At 34.5% G+C, this 19,344-nt stretch overlaps 1 protein-coding gene across 1 annotated transcript in view; it reads right to left on the reverse strand.

Moving 5' to 3' along the window:
* The window catches only part of DOK6 (docking protein 6), a 230,531-nt gene that overhangs the window by 55,229 nt on the left and 155,958 nt on the right, over positions 1-19,344 (reverse strand). Inside the window, exon 6 of the mRNA XM_085220706.1 lies at positions 8,534-8,672. Within this exon, the coding sequence (XP_085076832.1) occupies positions 8,534-8,672 (139 nt within the window). The remainder of the gene's footprint in view (positions 1-8,533; positions 8,673-19,344) is intronic.

Below are 19,344 nucleotides of genomic sequence, written 5' to 3' on the forward strand. Positions count from 1 at the left end.
CGCCAAGTCAACAGTAAAGAATATGATCTGTCTGTACTAGTGGCTTTTATATTTCTCCTGAACCAGATTACCAGGCAGCACAGAGCAGCTGATAAATATAAACTGCTAGCATGGCTGGATTCATACAGAGGATATCAATCATATAACAGCCATGACCCAAGGCTGAGCAGAAAAGAGAACATAAACAATCCCTCTCTGGACAGGCTTTGATTAATACACATCAAAAGACTGCTTGTACTTGGAAAAAGACCCATATTTCAAGTATGTTTTTTTAGATACTAAATATCAGTTGTCTTCAATCTAAACATAATCAGAGACATTACTGTAAGTAACTGTCAAAGTCAAAAATCTGTCGTCTTCATAAAAAGAAACAAAAACAGGGGAAAAAGGTACAAATTGATAATAAAGGGTGAACTTCATCTATTTTCTGTCATGCAACAGGTACTTGATGGTCCAAAGCACATAGAGCACAGGAGGGATTTAAGAGTAACTTTAGGACTAGCATGAGAATTCCTGATCACCTCTCAGATTATTACATTTTATAAATCTTCCATTATCTCAAAAGCACTGGGTCCATCTGTAAATCATTGATAAAGAGGTTTCTTATTAATCAGAGACAAAGCCTTAAGTATTCCCTTGTGTGATATAAAGAACTCCTGAACAGAGTTGATGAAACAGAGGAAAGTCTTGCTTGACAGAAGACATAGAATGATAATATAGTTCCTAACACTGATGAAAACTGTGTGAAAAATGTGTTTTTCAGAAGTTAATTCTTCTGTGTTCTGTGAATAAGTAATTGACCATGATCCAGGATTTATTTTGTTGTTGTGCTGCTCCCAGTGTACAACTGATTACTCTGTGACCTTGGACAATTCATACTTAGTTGAATTTGGCCTTAATCTTTCTGCACCTCATTTTACTTATTAGTATAATTATTATAATAATACCTGTCTCTGGAGAGCATAAGGTGGCTTCATCAGCTGTTATTGTGGCTAATAATACTAGGATCTCTATAGGCTATGTTAGTTTATTTTACAATAAACGGTTTTCTCAGAATAACAGATAAGAGATTAACAGTAAATTGAGCCCACTGGAGAACTGTCCTGAGAATTACTTTTCTAGTAATACTTAGGTCAACACAACCTGCTCCTCTAATGAGTTTAACGATGTAAACCTATCAGCATAGTTATACAAGCAAGCTGTTTAAAATGTGCAGAAGGCCAAAGTAAACTTCCCTTCCATGCTAAATATTTTTCCAGGTTTATTAAGAGGAGGGTTGGGAATAGACACAAAGGGTTCAGTCAGGCATGCAACAACTATTGTATAATTACAGCATCATTTCTAATTTATCGTTCATATCACCCATGGCTATTAGCAAATAAGGCTGCTAATCAAATCATTTGTTCATGGAAAGTTCACTGGCTTTCTTATACTTCCTAGAAAAAAATACGAATTTCAATTTTACAGTGTCAACTATTTTGACAATTATGTAAACATGCAATATTTAGCAAGATATAAACTCATCCTAACTTCAAATATGCTTATGCCACCAACCTTCAAACTCACTTGTATTAAAATGTAACTTTGCCCCACTGCATTTAAACAAACTATGCAGACTCTAGTTACTTAAATCAAAATGTTTAGAATACAGCAGATTTGGATTCAAACACAAAACAAGGCACTCAGAACAGAGAAAACCAGTGTTCAAGGATTCATGCATGCGAGTTTAGAACAGATTCACAGGATGGAGTAGGGAATCAGCAGACAAGAAATTCTATAGCCTCAGTTATGTGAAACTTTTATTACAAATAGATTTTGGTTCAGCTCCTACATCGTATCAGGAAGAAAGCAGATTACAATCAGAGTCTTAGGTAGCACAGTAGGACAGATAGCCGGATGAGTACTATGGCACTGTACAACATCTTGCAGAAATTTTTAAGAAGAATGAGAAAAATTTCTAGGTTATGATACATATTCATGTAAGGCACTTGGGTTTTAGAACCTATAACACCTTTCACATTCAAGTTTATTCAGATCGATAGCTAAGAAGAAGAGTTCAAAATTCTGGCAAGCAAAGGAAGGAACTGAATTCATCCCATTATGTTCTGAGTGACTACTGACACTTCAAAAATGTTTAATACTCCAGTGCAAACTCTAGCAAATAGCTTTAAAAAGGCAAAACTGCATTTAAATTACATCACCAACCACGAAAATATCTGATACACTCTTATACAAGGACTTGCAATCTCTGCTCTCACACCTACACATAGCACTTATCTAAACACTTTACAAACCTACATGTGGTCTGCAGTGTTTCTGATGACAAACAGCTCTATTCTCCCACCTGCTCTGTCATTTTGTACCAGCAGCTCCAACACTTTGTTACCATAGTAAGGACTTTCCCTATCCTCAGGTTTCATTCAAACATGCAGTAAACATTCAACATCAACTACCGCATGCAGCTTCCTCCATCTCATCCGTCACCATACAGGGGATAGCAGATTCCTGCAGCTGACAGAGGAAGGGCCAAGAAGAGGAGTAAAAAGCATGGATTTGTGTTAAAAAACACCAAGCTATTGGACAGTAATGGCTGTGGAATTTCAACTTTAGCAGTTGGGAGAAGTATTTTCTTCTTGGAAGTTAATGGCACCTACTGCATAGTTCTTGAATGTTGCCACAGTATTTGAATGTCTATTATTGGATGTGAATAATAGCCTTAAAAAAAACAATGAAATAAATCGACTTTCAAGAAAATATTTTCTTTCAAATAAGATTAAAAAAAACAACCCAAAAAACAGCTCCAGACTGTATATTCATGAATCCATACTTTCTTCTGAAGTGATGAATGTAAGAAATAGACATGCTTCACAGTTCTAGGATTTACTTCATCCATATACACATAGTTTTATGAGTCCAAAGACTAACAAGTAGCCTGGCAGATTTCTTAAAAAATTCTCACAGAAAAATAAGAGTAAGGAAAAATGTCATTATGTGCTTAATGGACCAAAAAATCCTTTTTCTTTAAAACTTTTTTTTTTTTTTTTTAATTTTATTAGATACTTATGGGAACGGGTTACAAAACTCGATCCAGAAAGTACAATATTAAGATGAAAAAAAAGGGCAACATTTCTATTTTTATTAATATCTTGGCAATATTTCCAGGTGGCCATGGTTTGCCAGTGGATTGACAGGTCCTACAAGAGAACAATCCCAGTGTTCAATTATTGGTTTCTACTGCAAAGAAGAGCAAGCCTTATTTCCCTAGAAGTCTTTTCTGTCAAAACCCACTAAATTATTTTAACTTTAACTGGTAACTTTCAAAGACCTCTAGAACCAGTAAATGATTCAGGTAAAGAATTCAGAAACTAAAAGCACACAGTTTTTGTATATACACTAGTTACAAATTTTATAAGCATTGCGTGGAAATATCATACACTAGTTTCAGGTTGGAAATACCAATCTGCACTGCGTTAAGCATTTGCAAAAATAAGTGGCTTGAAGCCATAGTTTACTTTCCTTCAAGTATATGAGTTCACGAATGATTATACTTATTCAGAACCTCAATACTTGAGCTTTTATCTAATTTGGAGACAGAAGAATGCATCTAAAGCAACCAGGGACCTTCTAGGGGTGACCACTGAATTTTTCTTCTCCGTTTTCTCCAGGTACTATCATCATCCAAATACACTTATGCAAAATCACAACATAAAAAAAAACAACAAAGAAAAACAACAAAACCTTTATCATATTAAGTGAACTACAGTACTGAAATGGAGCCCATAAGATGTATGTTTTTAACTAAGTATTTCATATAATCATCAGTTCGGAAGCATCCAATAGCATGTTCATGAATTTCCAATTTTTGACAATTGGAAAATAATAGGTGATATGTATGACATGACATAAAAATATGCATAACAACCATGAAAAATCCTTTAATGGTTAGGAAACCTCAAATGTAAAAGATCATTTGAAAATAAAATTTTAGAATCTTTTTGATGTAATTATTCTTGATGTTTGACTGTAAACTTTTGATGAATATCTGTTTAGGTTGCTATCAGCTTAAAATATGTGAAGAAATACATAGTAAAGAACTGAGCTTACTATGAAAACAATACTGCTATTTTCTCTTGTCTCAAGTATTTTTTTTTCCTAATTACCTGACAATTTACCACTGACATTCTTCATCCTACCTACATTCTCATTAATATTACATCTGACAACCTTGTAATTTATATTTATCATCAGATCGATCTTACGAACTCCTCCTCATCCTTTTTCGAAGGAATGGAAAGATTAAATAACCTGCACCCTTATTTCTTATCCTCTTTCTTCTCCAATTTCTCTTTAAGTACAGTTATATTGCCTGATATTTGTTTTCACTGCCACATTTGTTATTCCCTTACTAATAACTTCTAAAAAAAGAAAATAAGTTCACTGGTACTATTTTATTAAAATGACAGAACTCTATTTCTGTGACTGATTCATTTATATTGGACACAAGACTTGAAAATAACAAGGAAAAGGAAATATACAGATGTGTTTTATTAACTTGTTTATTTTCTGGTAAATGTTAAAAGTATCACTCTAAAATTACATTTGTGTAATTGTGCTGTGATGTACAAAGGAAAACAAGCATCACAGAATGTATTCTATGATTATGAATTATGAAAAAAATTAACTATTCTCATTTCTTTAAGAATTTATACTTCAATCTTTGACATTTGATTAAAATCAAATGGTCAACATCAACTACAGCATTATCTTGTTTAGAATTTTTGTTTTTTACTTTTTGTTTTGCCTTTTCTTTTTAACATATATTTTTTTGAGATTACACAATGCGTTTCCTTTGTCAGCCTTGGAAAAATGTAGTTTACAAGGTTACAAAGATACAGCTCTAATTCCCAAGCATGCATCTATCATATATATAGTCATAATAAGAGAAATGAATATGAGTAATCTACAGTTCTTTAACCTTCAATTTTACACACTTAGTAGAACTGTTTTCTGTGAAGGCTGTATCAGAAGAATAAAGATGCCATTGAGAAAGAAAATCAAGGCCTTAAGTTACACTGCCAGCAGTAAGCAAATTGTCATCATGCTGTAGAGGTTAGATAGACAAGTGATGCTGAGCACAACAGTGTTCATATGCTGGTGCATGAAAGTTATCTTAAAAAGGGATTCCTTGAAAAGAACACTAAAACCAGTATCAAAATTACTGACTGCAAGAGGGAGGATGCTCAGCATTTACAAAGCATGAATCATTCACTTTCTTTCTCTCCTTAAGGTACAACTGAGAAGATCTAATGTCTCAGTGGTGTTTCTGTAAACCAGTTCGGCTCAGTAACTCCAAAGAACCCTCTTGCTTTTAGCTAGATTTTTTTAAATTGATCAAATTAGTTATCTGAACTGACTCAGTCAGATGAGAACCTGAGTTTATAAAAGGGAAGTGGAGCTAGCAGCTCAGCCTGGTGACTGAGAGGAGAGGAATCTAGCTGAAACTGATATGTGCATCTTCTGTGCTCAACATCTAGCTACAACTGCGGCGAGATATCTGATACTCCTGAGACTTTTTTTGAAAAAAATTCCAGAACTACAAAACCAAGTAGATCTATGAATGGTATGTTAAAAAAGCATATATTAAAAACATGGTGGTAGTGGTGAGACAATAGATAGGTGAGGATACAGACTATTCTGAGGATAAAACGTAACTTGTTGATACTCTCATTTAGGCAGTACAACAACACAAAAACTTTGAAGTACAAAAGCCAATTGCTATTGTTTTAAATTGAATTTTTGTGTTGAAAATGTAGAAAACTACGAACACATTTCAGTATCACTCTCTCCTCCCTCCAAAAAACTCCATACAACTTTAAGGCAAAATTATCGGCTCTCTTATCTATTAAAAAAGGGAAGACTAAAAAAAAGATGTACATATCATATACATATACAGATGAAACTGTATCTGAAACTAGTTTCAGTTTAATTACTAGCATTGGCCCAAATTTGCTACTGTCCAAAACATAGTGAACATAAACCATTATTGCCACGACGATTTAGCATTTCAAGATCAATCAAGGGCACCTAGGTTACGACTAGGTGACAGTCCAGTTGGTCTTGATTTAGTATTTGAGTAAAAAAAAAAGTCTTTTGATTACAGTAAAGCCAATAGTCAACTTAAAAACGTATCTCTGGCAGTGACAATTGATCTCATGTTTCAGGTTCTTCTTCTAGTGTTATCATTTGAAAAGGACATGAGTAGAAGAGAAAAATATGCATATGAACTACTTAAACTGTTCCTTTTTTATGCGTGTGTTTTATGTCTTTTTTTCTTTAATCAGTTCTGTTGACATTTCTTTTTCTGATTTGTATAATTATATACATATATGCTATATCATTAAGTCACCCTTACTTTTTAAAATTTCTTGCATAGTTTCTTTCATTTTCATATTTACCAAAAAAAGAAAAAAAAAGAAAAAAAAAGATATAATTCTATAATATTATACATGAGCTGTTCATAACTGAAATAGTGAGAAAGTAAAGTAAAACAATTAAAAAAACAACCCAATAGTATGGAGCTATAAAGACAAAGATCAAGATTGAGAAGGACCCATAGATCCCTGATTAAAAAACATACTCTTGTTTGTGCTTAGATTACAGATGTTAGGGAAACAAATATTTATATGACATATGGTGAAAATGGTATTTATACTTGGTAAAAGGAAAATAACCTAGCAAGTCTATTTAATATCTTCAGATTTTGTTTCAAATATGAATACAACTCAAATACTGCAGGTAACACAGAAAACCTGTTGAAGCTTCAGCACTCCATCAGACAGGAGCAACAGAGCTTCCAAAACCAAAATAACCTTAACTTACTAGTTAATATATAAAAATCAACAGATTTTTGAGCCCTTTTTTGTATACAGCCTACAGCTTCTACACAGCCTAGAGTAGGCCACAAAGCTGTATCGATCTCCCTATGAAGATTCATCAGGAATGAAGTATATTACATGCTGTGTGGATGATGGTGAGTCATTTCTATCTCTCAGTCTGTTCTCAGATTTTGATATTCTGTACCATATGGCCACAGTCTTCATAAATGAGGTTTCAGAGAAGTCATCTGATGGCAGAATGGAAACAGCTTTGCTAAGCAGCAGAGTTGTTAATCAATAGGTGGAAGATCTGAAAGCCGTGATTCCATGGAAAGAAAATCCCATATAATCCCGGATTCAGGTCTAAGCATTTATTAGGGCAGCAGGAAAATAAGCACATATATTTATAATACTGCTTCTTCCTGGTTTTGGACTATTAACCAATCACTTTCTGCCCAGCAGAATGCAGTTTATTTTCCCAACATTTCTAGTATTTCAGATACTTTTCCATTTACTCTGTCATCTACCCTGGGCTGTGCTTTCAGCAACTGTTCATTTGTCCCTGAAGTTATATCTTGATCTTGATATCTTTTCTAGTGAAAAAATCATCCATCTTTTTTAAAAAACCACAAAAAAAAAGCACTTTTTATAGCTTTCCATCTTACTTAAAGACATACAGAGTCTGAGGGGAGCATTCAACACAGCAAATTTTGTTGTAGAAGTACAAGTGTTTTTCAAGTTTGTTGTACTGTAAATAAAGAAAGATACACTGCTCTAGGGAGTAATCAGGAATGGGAGTTGGACTCTGGAGAACTGAATAGCCCTTTGCTATTCAAATATACATGGACACATGCATGGTGGACAAGGGAAGGAAGGAAGAGAGTGTCAGTGGAAAGGGAACAATTATCCTCACATCTCTTTCTACGAGCAAAGATACGTGGAGAATTGTGGTCAACTCAGAGGAAAGGTGAAAAATATCCCTGGCTTTGGCAGGAAGGTTGGAAGTAGTTGATCTCTAAGGTCTTTTCTAACTCAGACAATCATATCGTTCTATGAAAAGCATGCAGACAAGGTTCATTGCACTCCCCATATGTTTCCTCTTTGGTTGATATGAAGGTAGCTTCAAACCACACTTAAAAGTTAGCTTTCCAGAATGATCTTTGAAGATCATCTTTTTTCTTTTTAAAAATCTCCAAACTTTTCAGAAAGTTCTCTGAGCACATAAAGATAACCTTTAAAAACTGCAAATTCTGACTGTAAAATAAAAGAATAGCTCTTGATGACCACAGTGTAAGGGTAACTAATGTCTTTCCTGGATTAAGAACAACAGACTGCTACTGCTGTCATCTAGGTGTGTTTACACTGGACTTTTTTTTCAGCAAAAGGTCTGAACTCTGAGTAACAGAACCACAATTTTTGAGAAGGTAACTATGCACCTAGCATTTAGTGGTCTCTACTCTTCCAAAAGATACCAGTGAAAGATCATTGCATTGAATATGCTGAAAATCCATGACCATAAAAATACATGAAAATTGTTTTCTCTTAGCCATGCAGCTATTATCTTTATTATGGCTGAATTCACGAACTACCATTACTAAAGACTTCTTTCGTTCATTACCAATTTTATAAGTTTAAATATTTTGGTAAAAGGATCTTACCCGTGCCTTCTGCTCCATCTCCATCATTAATCTTTCATGTTGCTCTGCTATTGCCAGTGTTGCAGAATGGACTTTCTGATATATCATTTCTCCTTCTCGTGTCTGAAAGGTGAACAGCCCTTCTCCTGTGTCACACATCCTGCAATAAGAACAGAAGAAAAAAAATTAGTAGTGTAACTTTTATCTAACTATTATAAAAAGTGCACACCTTACGATAGAAAATGCCAACTTTTATAGTTAATCTTTTATAGTTAATCTCTGGGATTCTGAATATCTGCAGTTATTTTTACCACTGAAGAGAGACATATTCCAAGAGACAAATGCAGAACTCTATGAACATAACCTCTAAATTCAGTTTTAATCATCCTCTGAACAGTAAAAGGAAGTTTTATCACAGAATAAAACTGGAGGTAATACAGTTAGATGTTTATGGCATTGTTTCAAATGTCTGCAGGGTAAGTAGGACCTGAATTTTATTCTTCTAACCAATTGATGAAAGAAGCACAAAGCATATCATGACATTGAAAAGTTGACTTTGACTTTTTAACATAACACTGTTCTTTTTGTTGAACTCAACAAAGAAGCTACATGGAAAACCAGCATTACAGGGGTTAAAATACAGCTGCCTCAGTATGTTTGTGTGAGGCTGCATTTAAAGCTATCTTGATAATAACAAGAGACATTTGGTCTATTTGACAATAGGAACAGTAATTCTGTTGCATAAGAAGATTAAATAACAACAACTACAACAAAAAATCAACTGTCTTCTTTTGAGAGAACAACTGCTGTTATCCTTATCTGTGATATCCTTGTGGGATTGTTAAGAGGAACAGAAGTGTTATATATTCTAAATGCAGTAACAGGGGTCTGGGAAACAGAAAAAGTGAGTAGACATCAATGATTATTGAGTTACTTTGCAGCCCTATACCATGTTAAACAGTGGTGCAATTTGACACACTTACATTAGCAATTCCATTACATTATCTGGGGCTGATTTTTGCATTCTTTATTGAATTCCTCTTGCAATTTTAGAAATGGAGCAAAATAAAACTCTCCCTGTAAACATTTCAGAATTATCTCTGACAGAAAATTATTCGAGTCACTGATACATAGCATCCTCCAACAGTAGAAATATTTCCATTTGCCCTAAAACACCAGGTTTTCAAATTTCTTTTTGTTTGCGTAATTATTTTTCATGATATCTAATTTTTTTCTAATATCCCAGCATCTCCAATAAGTCCCCAGAAAGTCCAGGGCATAGAGAATTAGCAAGCATTTTACAAAAATGTGTACTGATAACTGAATATTAAAACATCGTAAATATCAATATCTTTAAAGTTTGCACCCCAGAATTTAGATCATTATTCAGAGATTAGATTTTCAAAATATTGTCCAATCAAACTAGCATATGGAACTATATTATTTGAATTAAATAATTATTAAATACTTCTACTGCTATTTTACATGTAGTAACACAATTACAAATCAGGTTTTTGAAAACAGAATCATTTTTGTCAGTTTTTTTTTAAAAGATTAGAACAAAGCTTTCTATCTGATTTTATTTTAAAACACATCTCTTTAACTCCTAAAATTGTTTCTAAATAATTCAGAACTGAGCAGTTCATTTTAATTTCAGAACTGATGAGTAAAAATAAAACCTTTTTAACATCTACAATATCTTTGCCTGTACACTGGAGGGGGCATGCTTTCGTTGACTCTGCTATAAAGAATGTGTGGCTGTGAGTGAGTATGCTGGACACAACAGAAAGTATTGGAGGCAGAAACAGATAAAAATAGAAGTGCTTCTGGAAAATACCTGGTGAACATACTTAGTAATGATAAATCGAGATGCTAAAAAGAAAGCCACAGCCTTAGGAATAGATGATTTACAATATGACAAACATGCATAGCTCTGAAATAGAAACAGTCTCCTCCCATCCAGAGATGTAACAAAAATACAATTCAGTTTGCAGAGAGGAATTACTTGATCAGCATTGCTGTGATAGGCTAATTAATAAGCAAAAGGAAAATAAAACAAAACAAATCCAGTGCAGATTGGGATCCCTGACAAACAGTTAAGAAACTTTGTATCCTTAGACACAATTCTATAAAATGCTTATAGTAGAAATAAAATGTCTCAAGAGTCTTGAGACATTATGGCAACAGTCTTTTAGATCCCTCAGGGCATCATATAGCTGGTACTCTGCTTTTGTGTAAAGAGATCTTAATAAAATTCAAACAGCATGAAATGGAAAGTCTGGAAAAAAATGACAGGGTTTCAGAAACTGAAGCACGATACGGTTTCTTTGTTGGTTTCAGAGGATGAAAAATCCTACAGGGATAAAAACAAGAAAGCAAGGCAATAGAGCGTGATTAAGATTCAGGAGTTAAGCTATTTATTTTGACTGAGCAAAATATAATTGTTTCTAATGTTGATTCGACCACAATCTGTATGGCCAGTGTGCTGCTAAGGCAGAGGCAGGCCACCCAGGCCTGCACCTGGGGCCTGGCTTTCCAGTAGGAGAAGGTTATTACTTCAGCAGATGTGTCACATCAGTGGCAGAAAACTCCTGACAGCAGCCTCCCAGCATCTGGTATTTTCGGTTTCCCAGCTAACAGCGTACAGCATATACGTAGAGGTTCCAGACTGGACGTGGAGGAAACTATGCTGAAGTACTGATAAGGCCTAACTTGCTTTTACATTTAACATGACTGGAAGGCACCAGAAGTGAAGCACCATCAGTACCTGGCAAGCTTGAGCTCTATAAAAGGAAAAACAGAATTAAACTCCATATTTTTCTATCTAAACTTGTTATTTGCAATCAGCTGCCCAAAGAGATGAATCCCTATGCTATAGTGAAGTTTTTCTTTTCTGCTCCTCATTGATTTGTTGTGATTAGACCTTATGACATCAGGAAAGGTGTGTTTAAGGTTTTGTTTCAGTCCTTTGAGGAATGTTTGAAACATGAAAATACAAACTGAATTAGAAAAACTTCTGGAATTAGAATAAGAATGATGAAGATGAAAACAGGGATAGGAGATCATGATGAAAAGGCAGGGCAGTTTCACTTTTATGGTCAAGCAGACAAGAGAAAAGCAGACGAGCTGAAATATACTTCTGTATTTGTTCTATTTACAATCAAAACACAGTAGAGCACAAACATTATTTTCTCTACAGACTCTTCTAGACATCAGAGAACTTCCCATTTCAAATGACAGTTGCAGGTTTTACCTTGCTAATGTGTTGAAATGAACCTGAACAAACTGTGGGTAAATTAATTTATATTTGTTCAAACTACACATGGCTATTCTTGACCCTATCCTTTCTGGTTAGTGAGAATAATATTTTAAATTCAATCAAATTATTGTTGCTTGCAAACTATCCTCAAAAACTTCAAAAATCTGTTTTCTACAAATCTTTTGAAATGAAAAATAACCTTTTCTGAAACAGACACTATAACTTGTCATAATTACTTCTTTTTACTTTTCTGCAAAAATGTTTTCTTCATTTTTTTAGTCCCTAATAAATGAAAACTTGGTAATCATTTTATTTAAATGTAGTAACATATTTATAACTTTGATATTTTCGAAGATAACTTGCAAGAAATGACAGAATGAAGATGTGGACCTCTTATTTTTCTGCTACTGCCATGGACTTGCCCTGCAGTCCTACCAACATTGTATGACCTTCACTATCAAAAAAAAAATCACCAATTTTGTATATCTTAATTTTTTTTATGAAGCTTATCAGCCTGTAGATGCTTGAAAAATGCCAATGTTAGCTTCGCTATTTCTGTGTATCCCATCTTTAAAACAGGGATATCATTAACCTATGCTTTAGGATATTTAAGGATTCAACAAATTAAAATGTAGGAGGTACTTTGAATGAAAAAGAAAAAACTTACTTTTTCCTGTATTTTTACAGAATGATATAAATTGATAGATAATAAAACAAGCAGGTAAACAATGTCTGAAGATTAGCATAACATTTTTAGTTCTTAAAATACTGTTTCAGCTTTTCACAGCTATCATTGTTAGCAGATCTGGCTCAAGACACAGGAATAGGAATAAAGTAAGTGCTAAGGTTGGGGCTTCGGACAAAGTGGATTCAGAGATCCACAATGAATGTTCTTATTTTTACACAGAGAAAGGACTTGCATTCAAGCAAAAGGAATTTTCCTACTATTTTTGCCAGATTTTCTTAACATTTCTCAAATCCACACAATGATTTCCCACTGTCTCTACTTGCTACAGTAGATCTGTTTTTAAAACAAAATTAATATAGTAAAATCAGCACTGTAAACCCACATAATGCTCTCAAAAAGGGAAAATTTGTTGAATTGACCACCATTTACGTACAAATTATATTGTTTCCCAAAAAGAGGTTCATACTCTCATGCTTTGGTTGAAACATTTAAGTTTAATAACCAGTACAATATTTAGCAAGTGCGTGTATATTTGCATGAGAGGATGACAGTTTGACAGCTTTGTTTCACTATTTCAGTGAAGGGTAGAATGCATTTTCACAATAAAGAAGTCTGCTGAGATGCTCAGGAACAAAGTTTTCTGGGTCTTTTCCTTAAAACAGTGGATAAATGACAGTAACTACAAAGGTTTTACTTCTAATATATCTAAATCTATTTTCTAATGGTTTGAATGATTCCATTTTATCCTCAAATAGTATAGTATTGAAGAAATAACAGCTGATATCATTTCTTAGCAGTATGTAAAACTACAGAAAAATAACTAAAAAAAGGTAAGTATCCTCGAATAGATACTCTACAAATGTAATCAATAACTTTTATTATTATTAACTAATTACTTTAATAATTATATCTCTTAATAGCTAATATATAATAAATAACTAGTACCCTTGTTTGGCATGTATAGTTTTTCATGTAAAAATACTTTAATTTTTGAATGAGAATGGATTGTGGTTGGGTATTGCCCAGGAATCAGAGCAGTAAAAGCTAGCAATATCAAATGGGATGTAATTACTTTTGCATACCCAAACTCAGTGTGTGAAAGACTATTTCCTTTAAAAAGCAAAACTGTTCACTCGGACTCTTCAAGGTGCCGATAAGAAGTTAACTGGTGCTTACTTTCTGTATGCAAAGAATTTGTCAGTTGCCATGCATGGAACCAGACGTGCTACTGTCACAGGAATAGAAATAAATTTTAAACAGCTTTTCTTTAAAGCCTTGAAGCTATGGATATTGTTCTGAAAAGAGCCAAACAGGATGCAGTATTTAACTCTGCACTGAGACACTTATTTCTTGTGTTGCTACAGCTTTGATTTTTTTAAGAAGTGGTAGAAACTAGCAATTTTGCCTTCAATTTAACTAGATTATCAGAGAAGATACATAAACACGGTCTCCCTTGTGGGTATCTCACTTTTATTCTTCCCTTGTTTGTTGTTATCTCAACTTGAGCTAAGCCGTTTTGACAGAAATTCTGTTTGTTCTTTGTGTGCAAGGACGTTACACACAGCACACACCAAACACAGACTTGCTAACCAGTAGAGCTCAGGGGAAATGAATACAAAGCTCCCTCGAGGTTCTAAAAGCTTTGCTAGTTCCAACTTTCAACACATGATAGCTTACTTTCTCCCAAAGTTCCTCCTTCTTGGGAAGATCATAATTAAAAAAAAAAACAACAAAACAAAGAAAGCAAATAAGCGCTTTCTGACAGGAGCACATTTAGACAAAAAGCCCTATTAATACCTAGAAATAGTTATCACAAAAATCGTAAAATAAATTATGTAGATTTTTATAAAACTGTGATGTGTCTTGAGAGGATAGAAAACCAGAGGAAGAAGCAAGAAAATCTTGATAAGAATTCAATTTACAATAATGCAGGCAAAAAAGAGACACATTTGGGAGTAAATCAGTAAGAAAAATGATAACTACACACATAGAATACGTGTGGGATCCAGGAAGGGTCTCTAAGTGAAATAGAGAGAAGGCAATTAATAGGAAATGTACAGAAAGTGTAATTTATTCAGAGACAGACATGGTTAGAAAGCCATAAAGATGGGATAAGGTCAGTGAACGTAGGGAAATATCTTGTGAAATATCTGCAAAAGGCAAATGAAGACCACCAACACAAAGCACAGCAGCAATAAAAAGTGCAAAAAGACAGAACAAGCAGACACAGAATCTCAAAATCTGCTGAGCTTGGCCTGTTGCTCACATCCTATGTGAATAATGAGTTAGATTGCCTTGCATTGCCGTCAGCATTTCCGAATTTCATCAGAGTGTCGAACAGAGATATCCTGGCAATTTTATGATCTGAGGAGCAAATAATGAAAATTATTTGATATATGAGAGCATCTGCCTCATATATTTAGGCGCCCTTCTAGATGATAGTTATTTACTGGGGAGAATATGAAACAAGAAAAAAGTAATTATGCATAATTTCTAATAATTGCTGGCTACAGACATTTGTTTCTCTGTAGCATTTATCCTCATGCTGTTGCACTTCAGTCAAGACGGGTAACTTTCCACTGTTCCTGCGCGTTTGTGAGGTAGGGCAATTTACAATCTTAAACTAGCGCTCTTTCATGTGGAATCTCCTTGAATTTGGCATTATTTAATACAGAGAATGTGGATTACCACACTATGTAGTTCAGTAACTTGATCACGCAGCTTAGCCCTGAAGATTTGTTCAAGGTCAGATCTTATATTTCTTGAGTCATCCTCAGCAATTTCAACTAAAAGAACTAAAAGCACCTGAACAGCTTTCCTAATAAGTCCTTTTATGGAAACATTTTGCAATTCTGAGAAGTTAGAATGAAAGGCAGTGATGATTTTCTCCCAGACAGCTGGCACTCCATCACCCAGCGGAATCCAGCAGTCCTCTAATATTTCCTATAGGACCATGATACTTTCCAAATGATAGCTTTTTAAGAGATTACCTGCAGTCAAAAAATGTACATGATAAAATAATTTCTTCCCTAAACCGAATGATCACTTAAGGGGCATAATAAAATACAGACTTTTTTTTTTTTTTTTCCTCATGGAAACATATTTTTATTTGTTTTGTCAAATGGGAGAGATTTCAGTACAGTACTAGAGGTAATTATGCCTCCAGGGATACTTTTTCTTCTCATTGCCTGGTCTGTCTCTACAATTGGTTTCTCCGTGCTGCCCTTCATGATAGCACATTTAGACTAGTGAGGCATATATCACATTGTTAAAGCTTCAGGAAGCTATCCCAATCCTCCACGTCAGATTCTGTTCACTTATTGCTTAATGAAGGTACAAATAACAGGCTGCGTTTTTCTCTGGGCTATATAAAGAATTGTCCACTAGCACTGTAATTCTCTAACTCATTTCCATCAAGTTATTTCTATCCATAATAAGACACAGTGGCAAGAATTTGCATTTTCTTTCCAAGCTTTGGTTTTGATAAAAAGCAGGATTCTGTTTTGAACTTGTTTCAGACCATCTTTATTTGGGTAGCTACAAAAATTCCTCACCTATTCTCACTAAAATGTTTTCATATATTTTAATTACCTTGGTATATCAGAATAAATGTGAACCAATGCTGAAGAGTTAAAAATAGCAACTCATTTCCAATGCTATTTACAGTATAAAGAGCAGAAAAGCAGACTTTATTGAAGTCATGCAAGAGAGGCAGAATGTGGAGACTGACATAAAATTATGAAATATATCCATACATAATGATAGACATAACACGCAGAATCTCTATTTCCTCAACTATAGATATTAAACTTTCGCCAGTAAGATATATCCTAGAGTCAAATATGCTGAATCCCAAATATGAACTTTAATGTAATACAATGTTGTTGTTGTTTTATTTTTAACAAACTGCAAAATGTTTTTAGATTAAATCATCTCAGTGTGGTTCAGCTGTTTTTTTTCTGTCACTCATAAATGAAAGGGATATAGTTCCCAAGTCCTGGAACCTGGGATCATATTCAAATACAGTTAATTGTTACAGGATATCTGCCATCCTATTATTCCACAGTGACAACAAGCTCACCTTGTAACAGTATTACTCAGTTCTCTTCACTGCCTTAAGCAGCACAACATAGGTGAAACAGTGTTAATCTATAGTAATAACATTGATTTTGCCAAATACAAAAATGGTAGAGAGAAAACCCAAATAAAGTCATTACTATTTAAAACAAATAAGAGCATAATAGCACAGAATAGAACCCTGTGGCAGTGCATCACTACTTGCTATAATAGAGGCAATAAAACTTAGTGGCCCAGGATCTTTATTTTCTTCTTTTTCTTTTTTAAAGCCTTAAAGCCAAATCTTTACGTCTGGAACTATTTCCAGCCAGAGTCTTGCTGATAGAAACCTTTTTAGGTGAGACTTGCTAGTGCCCAAAGTGTTTCTATGGCACAGAATGTGCCACTGTGGCACAACTTCAAACTCATTCAATTCTCTCTCAGGAGTTTTGTAAGATGGATGCATCTACCAGTTTACAGATGTTAGCGAAGAAACAGCCAAGGAACTAATTCTCATAGGTACAATAGTTTCTTTGATTTTTGAGGAACTAAGGGAGCTATGATATTGAACACTCTTGTTCATGTGCCAAAAATATTTGGAATAACTGATTATGCTCAATCTAAAAGTTCAGCCAAAAAGAATCAATAAAATATCACTTTGCATCTGCACATACCAATAAATATGACATTAAATATTTAACATGAGACCAAAATGGTCTACAGAAGAATTTATCCTATAATACCTCTAAATATTAAACATTATTTGAAACACTTTGTACCTACCGTGATGAAGACAGATCTTGTGTTTGGGTCGTTACTTGGCTATTTATATTGACAGAAAGGATAGGACACAGATATTTCCCATACTTTGATAAAAGTACAAGAATATATCCACTTAAGAAGAGTAAGGAAAATTTTTTGATTAGTTCATTAGTGATCAAAGAGTGAACTAATAAGATTTTTGATGATTGAAAAATATTAACATAATAGAAGTAAAAAAATACTAATGAAGTAATATTGAGCTATGTTTAGAAACACAGAACCTGAAGAAAAGCAGGGAAGAAAGCAAATTTGTTAATTAGTTAATTGCAATGTATACTCAAAACACAAGTTATTTAATTTGTAGAAAATTAATGCTACATTCTCCCATTTCAAAAATGAGGCACACAAACTGCAACAAGAGCAAGGTGGGGGTTGGCCACTTCTTCCATGTAACTAGTGATAGGACAAGAGGTAATGGCCTTAAGTTGCACCAGAGGAGTTTCAGGTTGGAAAAATGTAATGAGGAAAAATTTCTTCCCAGAACGAGTGGTTATGCATTGGAACAGGTTTCCCAGGGAGATGGTGGAATCTCTGTTCCTGCAGGTCTTCAAGCAAAGGGTAGATGTGTCACTGAGGGACACTGGTTAATGGGCATGGTGGGGATGAGTCTACTAAGTTATCTTAGTGGTATTTTCCATCTTACTGATTCTGTGATTCTGTGACAGAGGGAACACACTGAACATTCTGTGCTGTTTGTTCTTTGAGAGAAAACACTGCAGAACATTTCAAGTGGGTGCCCCCACGGCCCTTTATAATGCACTGTCCTTAATGGATCTGGCCACATAAAGCATTGATGATCAGTGCTGAAACCTTCAATATACCAGGATTTTACTGTGATGGGGACTTAAGCACTGTTGTTTTCTTAATGTCACTCTGTTTGCAAGGCATGAGAGCTATAGCTTTGACCACTTTGGCCACAGAGGAATTTTCAGAAAGTCATTTATAAATATTATGGGCATGCAGAGTTGTCTAGAGAAACTCACCATGCCATGTACATCCACTAATGGGTAATTAACATATGCTAATGATATCCAATGATTCATCAACACTAATCACAAAACTGGCAGGTTGTCATGTCCACTTTGGGAACAGCCTGCCACAACAGCAATTCCTGGGACAGACTAAAGCACCAGGGATGAGATATGGGACAGGGATTTGCTAAAAAAATAATACAGCCAGAAATCCTAGCTAAGATCACCTTCCTGGTCTGAACTTCAGCTAGAATGCACGCAGAAACAAGTAGTGAAATAAGTTTCTTGTGGTAAACTGCATATGCAATAGTAACAACAAAAAATAATTGCGTGAAAAATATGCCCCCCACCACAAGTATAAAAACATTCACTGAAGTTCCACCAATCTCCTGCATGTGGTATTCCCTCTCACTTTCATTAACTTCCTTTCTTTTACATAAGCCAGGAAGAAGTGAAGTGAGCAGCTTTTACCTCTTCTCTCAATTGCAAACAGCAGCAATTCTACTTCGGATCAAGCCCTCAATTTGCCTGGCATCTCTGAGACCAGCCTTGACTAGGTATATGATGATATCCTTCTGATAATGCTTCCAGCAGTGGGAAAACACTGTGCTAGGATCTGTCTTTAGCCAGCTTGCTAAAACCAATTGCAGTGAGTCTTCAGGTAAGTAGCAGCTTCATAAGGAAACTTGAGAATCCTCAAAACATTTTTGTAGAATTTTCTTTCATTAAAAAAGAAACTCCTTTCAATTACTCAAGTAAGTGGGTAGGAAAAAGTACTAATGAACAAAAGAAGTGCAAAAAACAAACAAACAAACAAACAAAAAACAAAACAAAGCAAAAAAGAGTGGCCTGCAAAATGAAATCATGGCAGAGAAACACAAAGATCAAATGATGCAGAAAAAAGAGAGGAACTCATACAAAAGGATAAAAAAGAACCAGAAAGCAGGAGTTATAGTTTGTAATTAAATACTTAGAGAGACTGCAGGCATATTTTCCAAGGATTATCTTTTTTCCAAAACTCTGTTGAGTGGAATGG

This window comes from Meleagris gallopavo, chromosome 3 (genome assembly GCF_905368555.1).
Source record: "Meleagris gallopavo chromosome 3, MGAL_WU_HG_1.1, whole genome shotgun sequence".
In the NCBI taxonomy this organism is placed as follows: domain Eukaryota; kingdom Metazoa; phylum Chordata; class Aves; order Galliformes; family Phasianidae; genus Meleagris; species Meleagris gallopavo.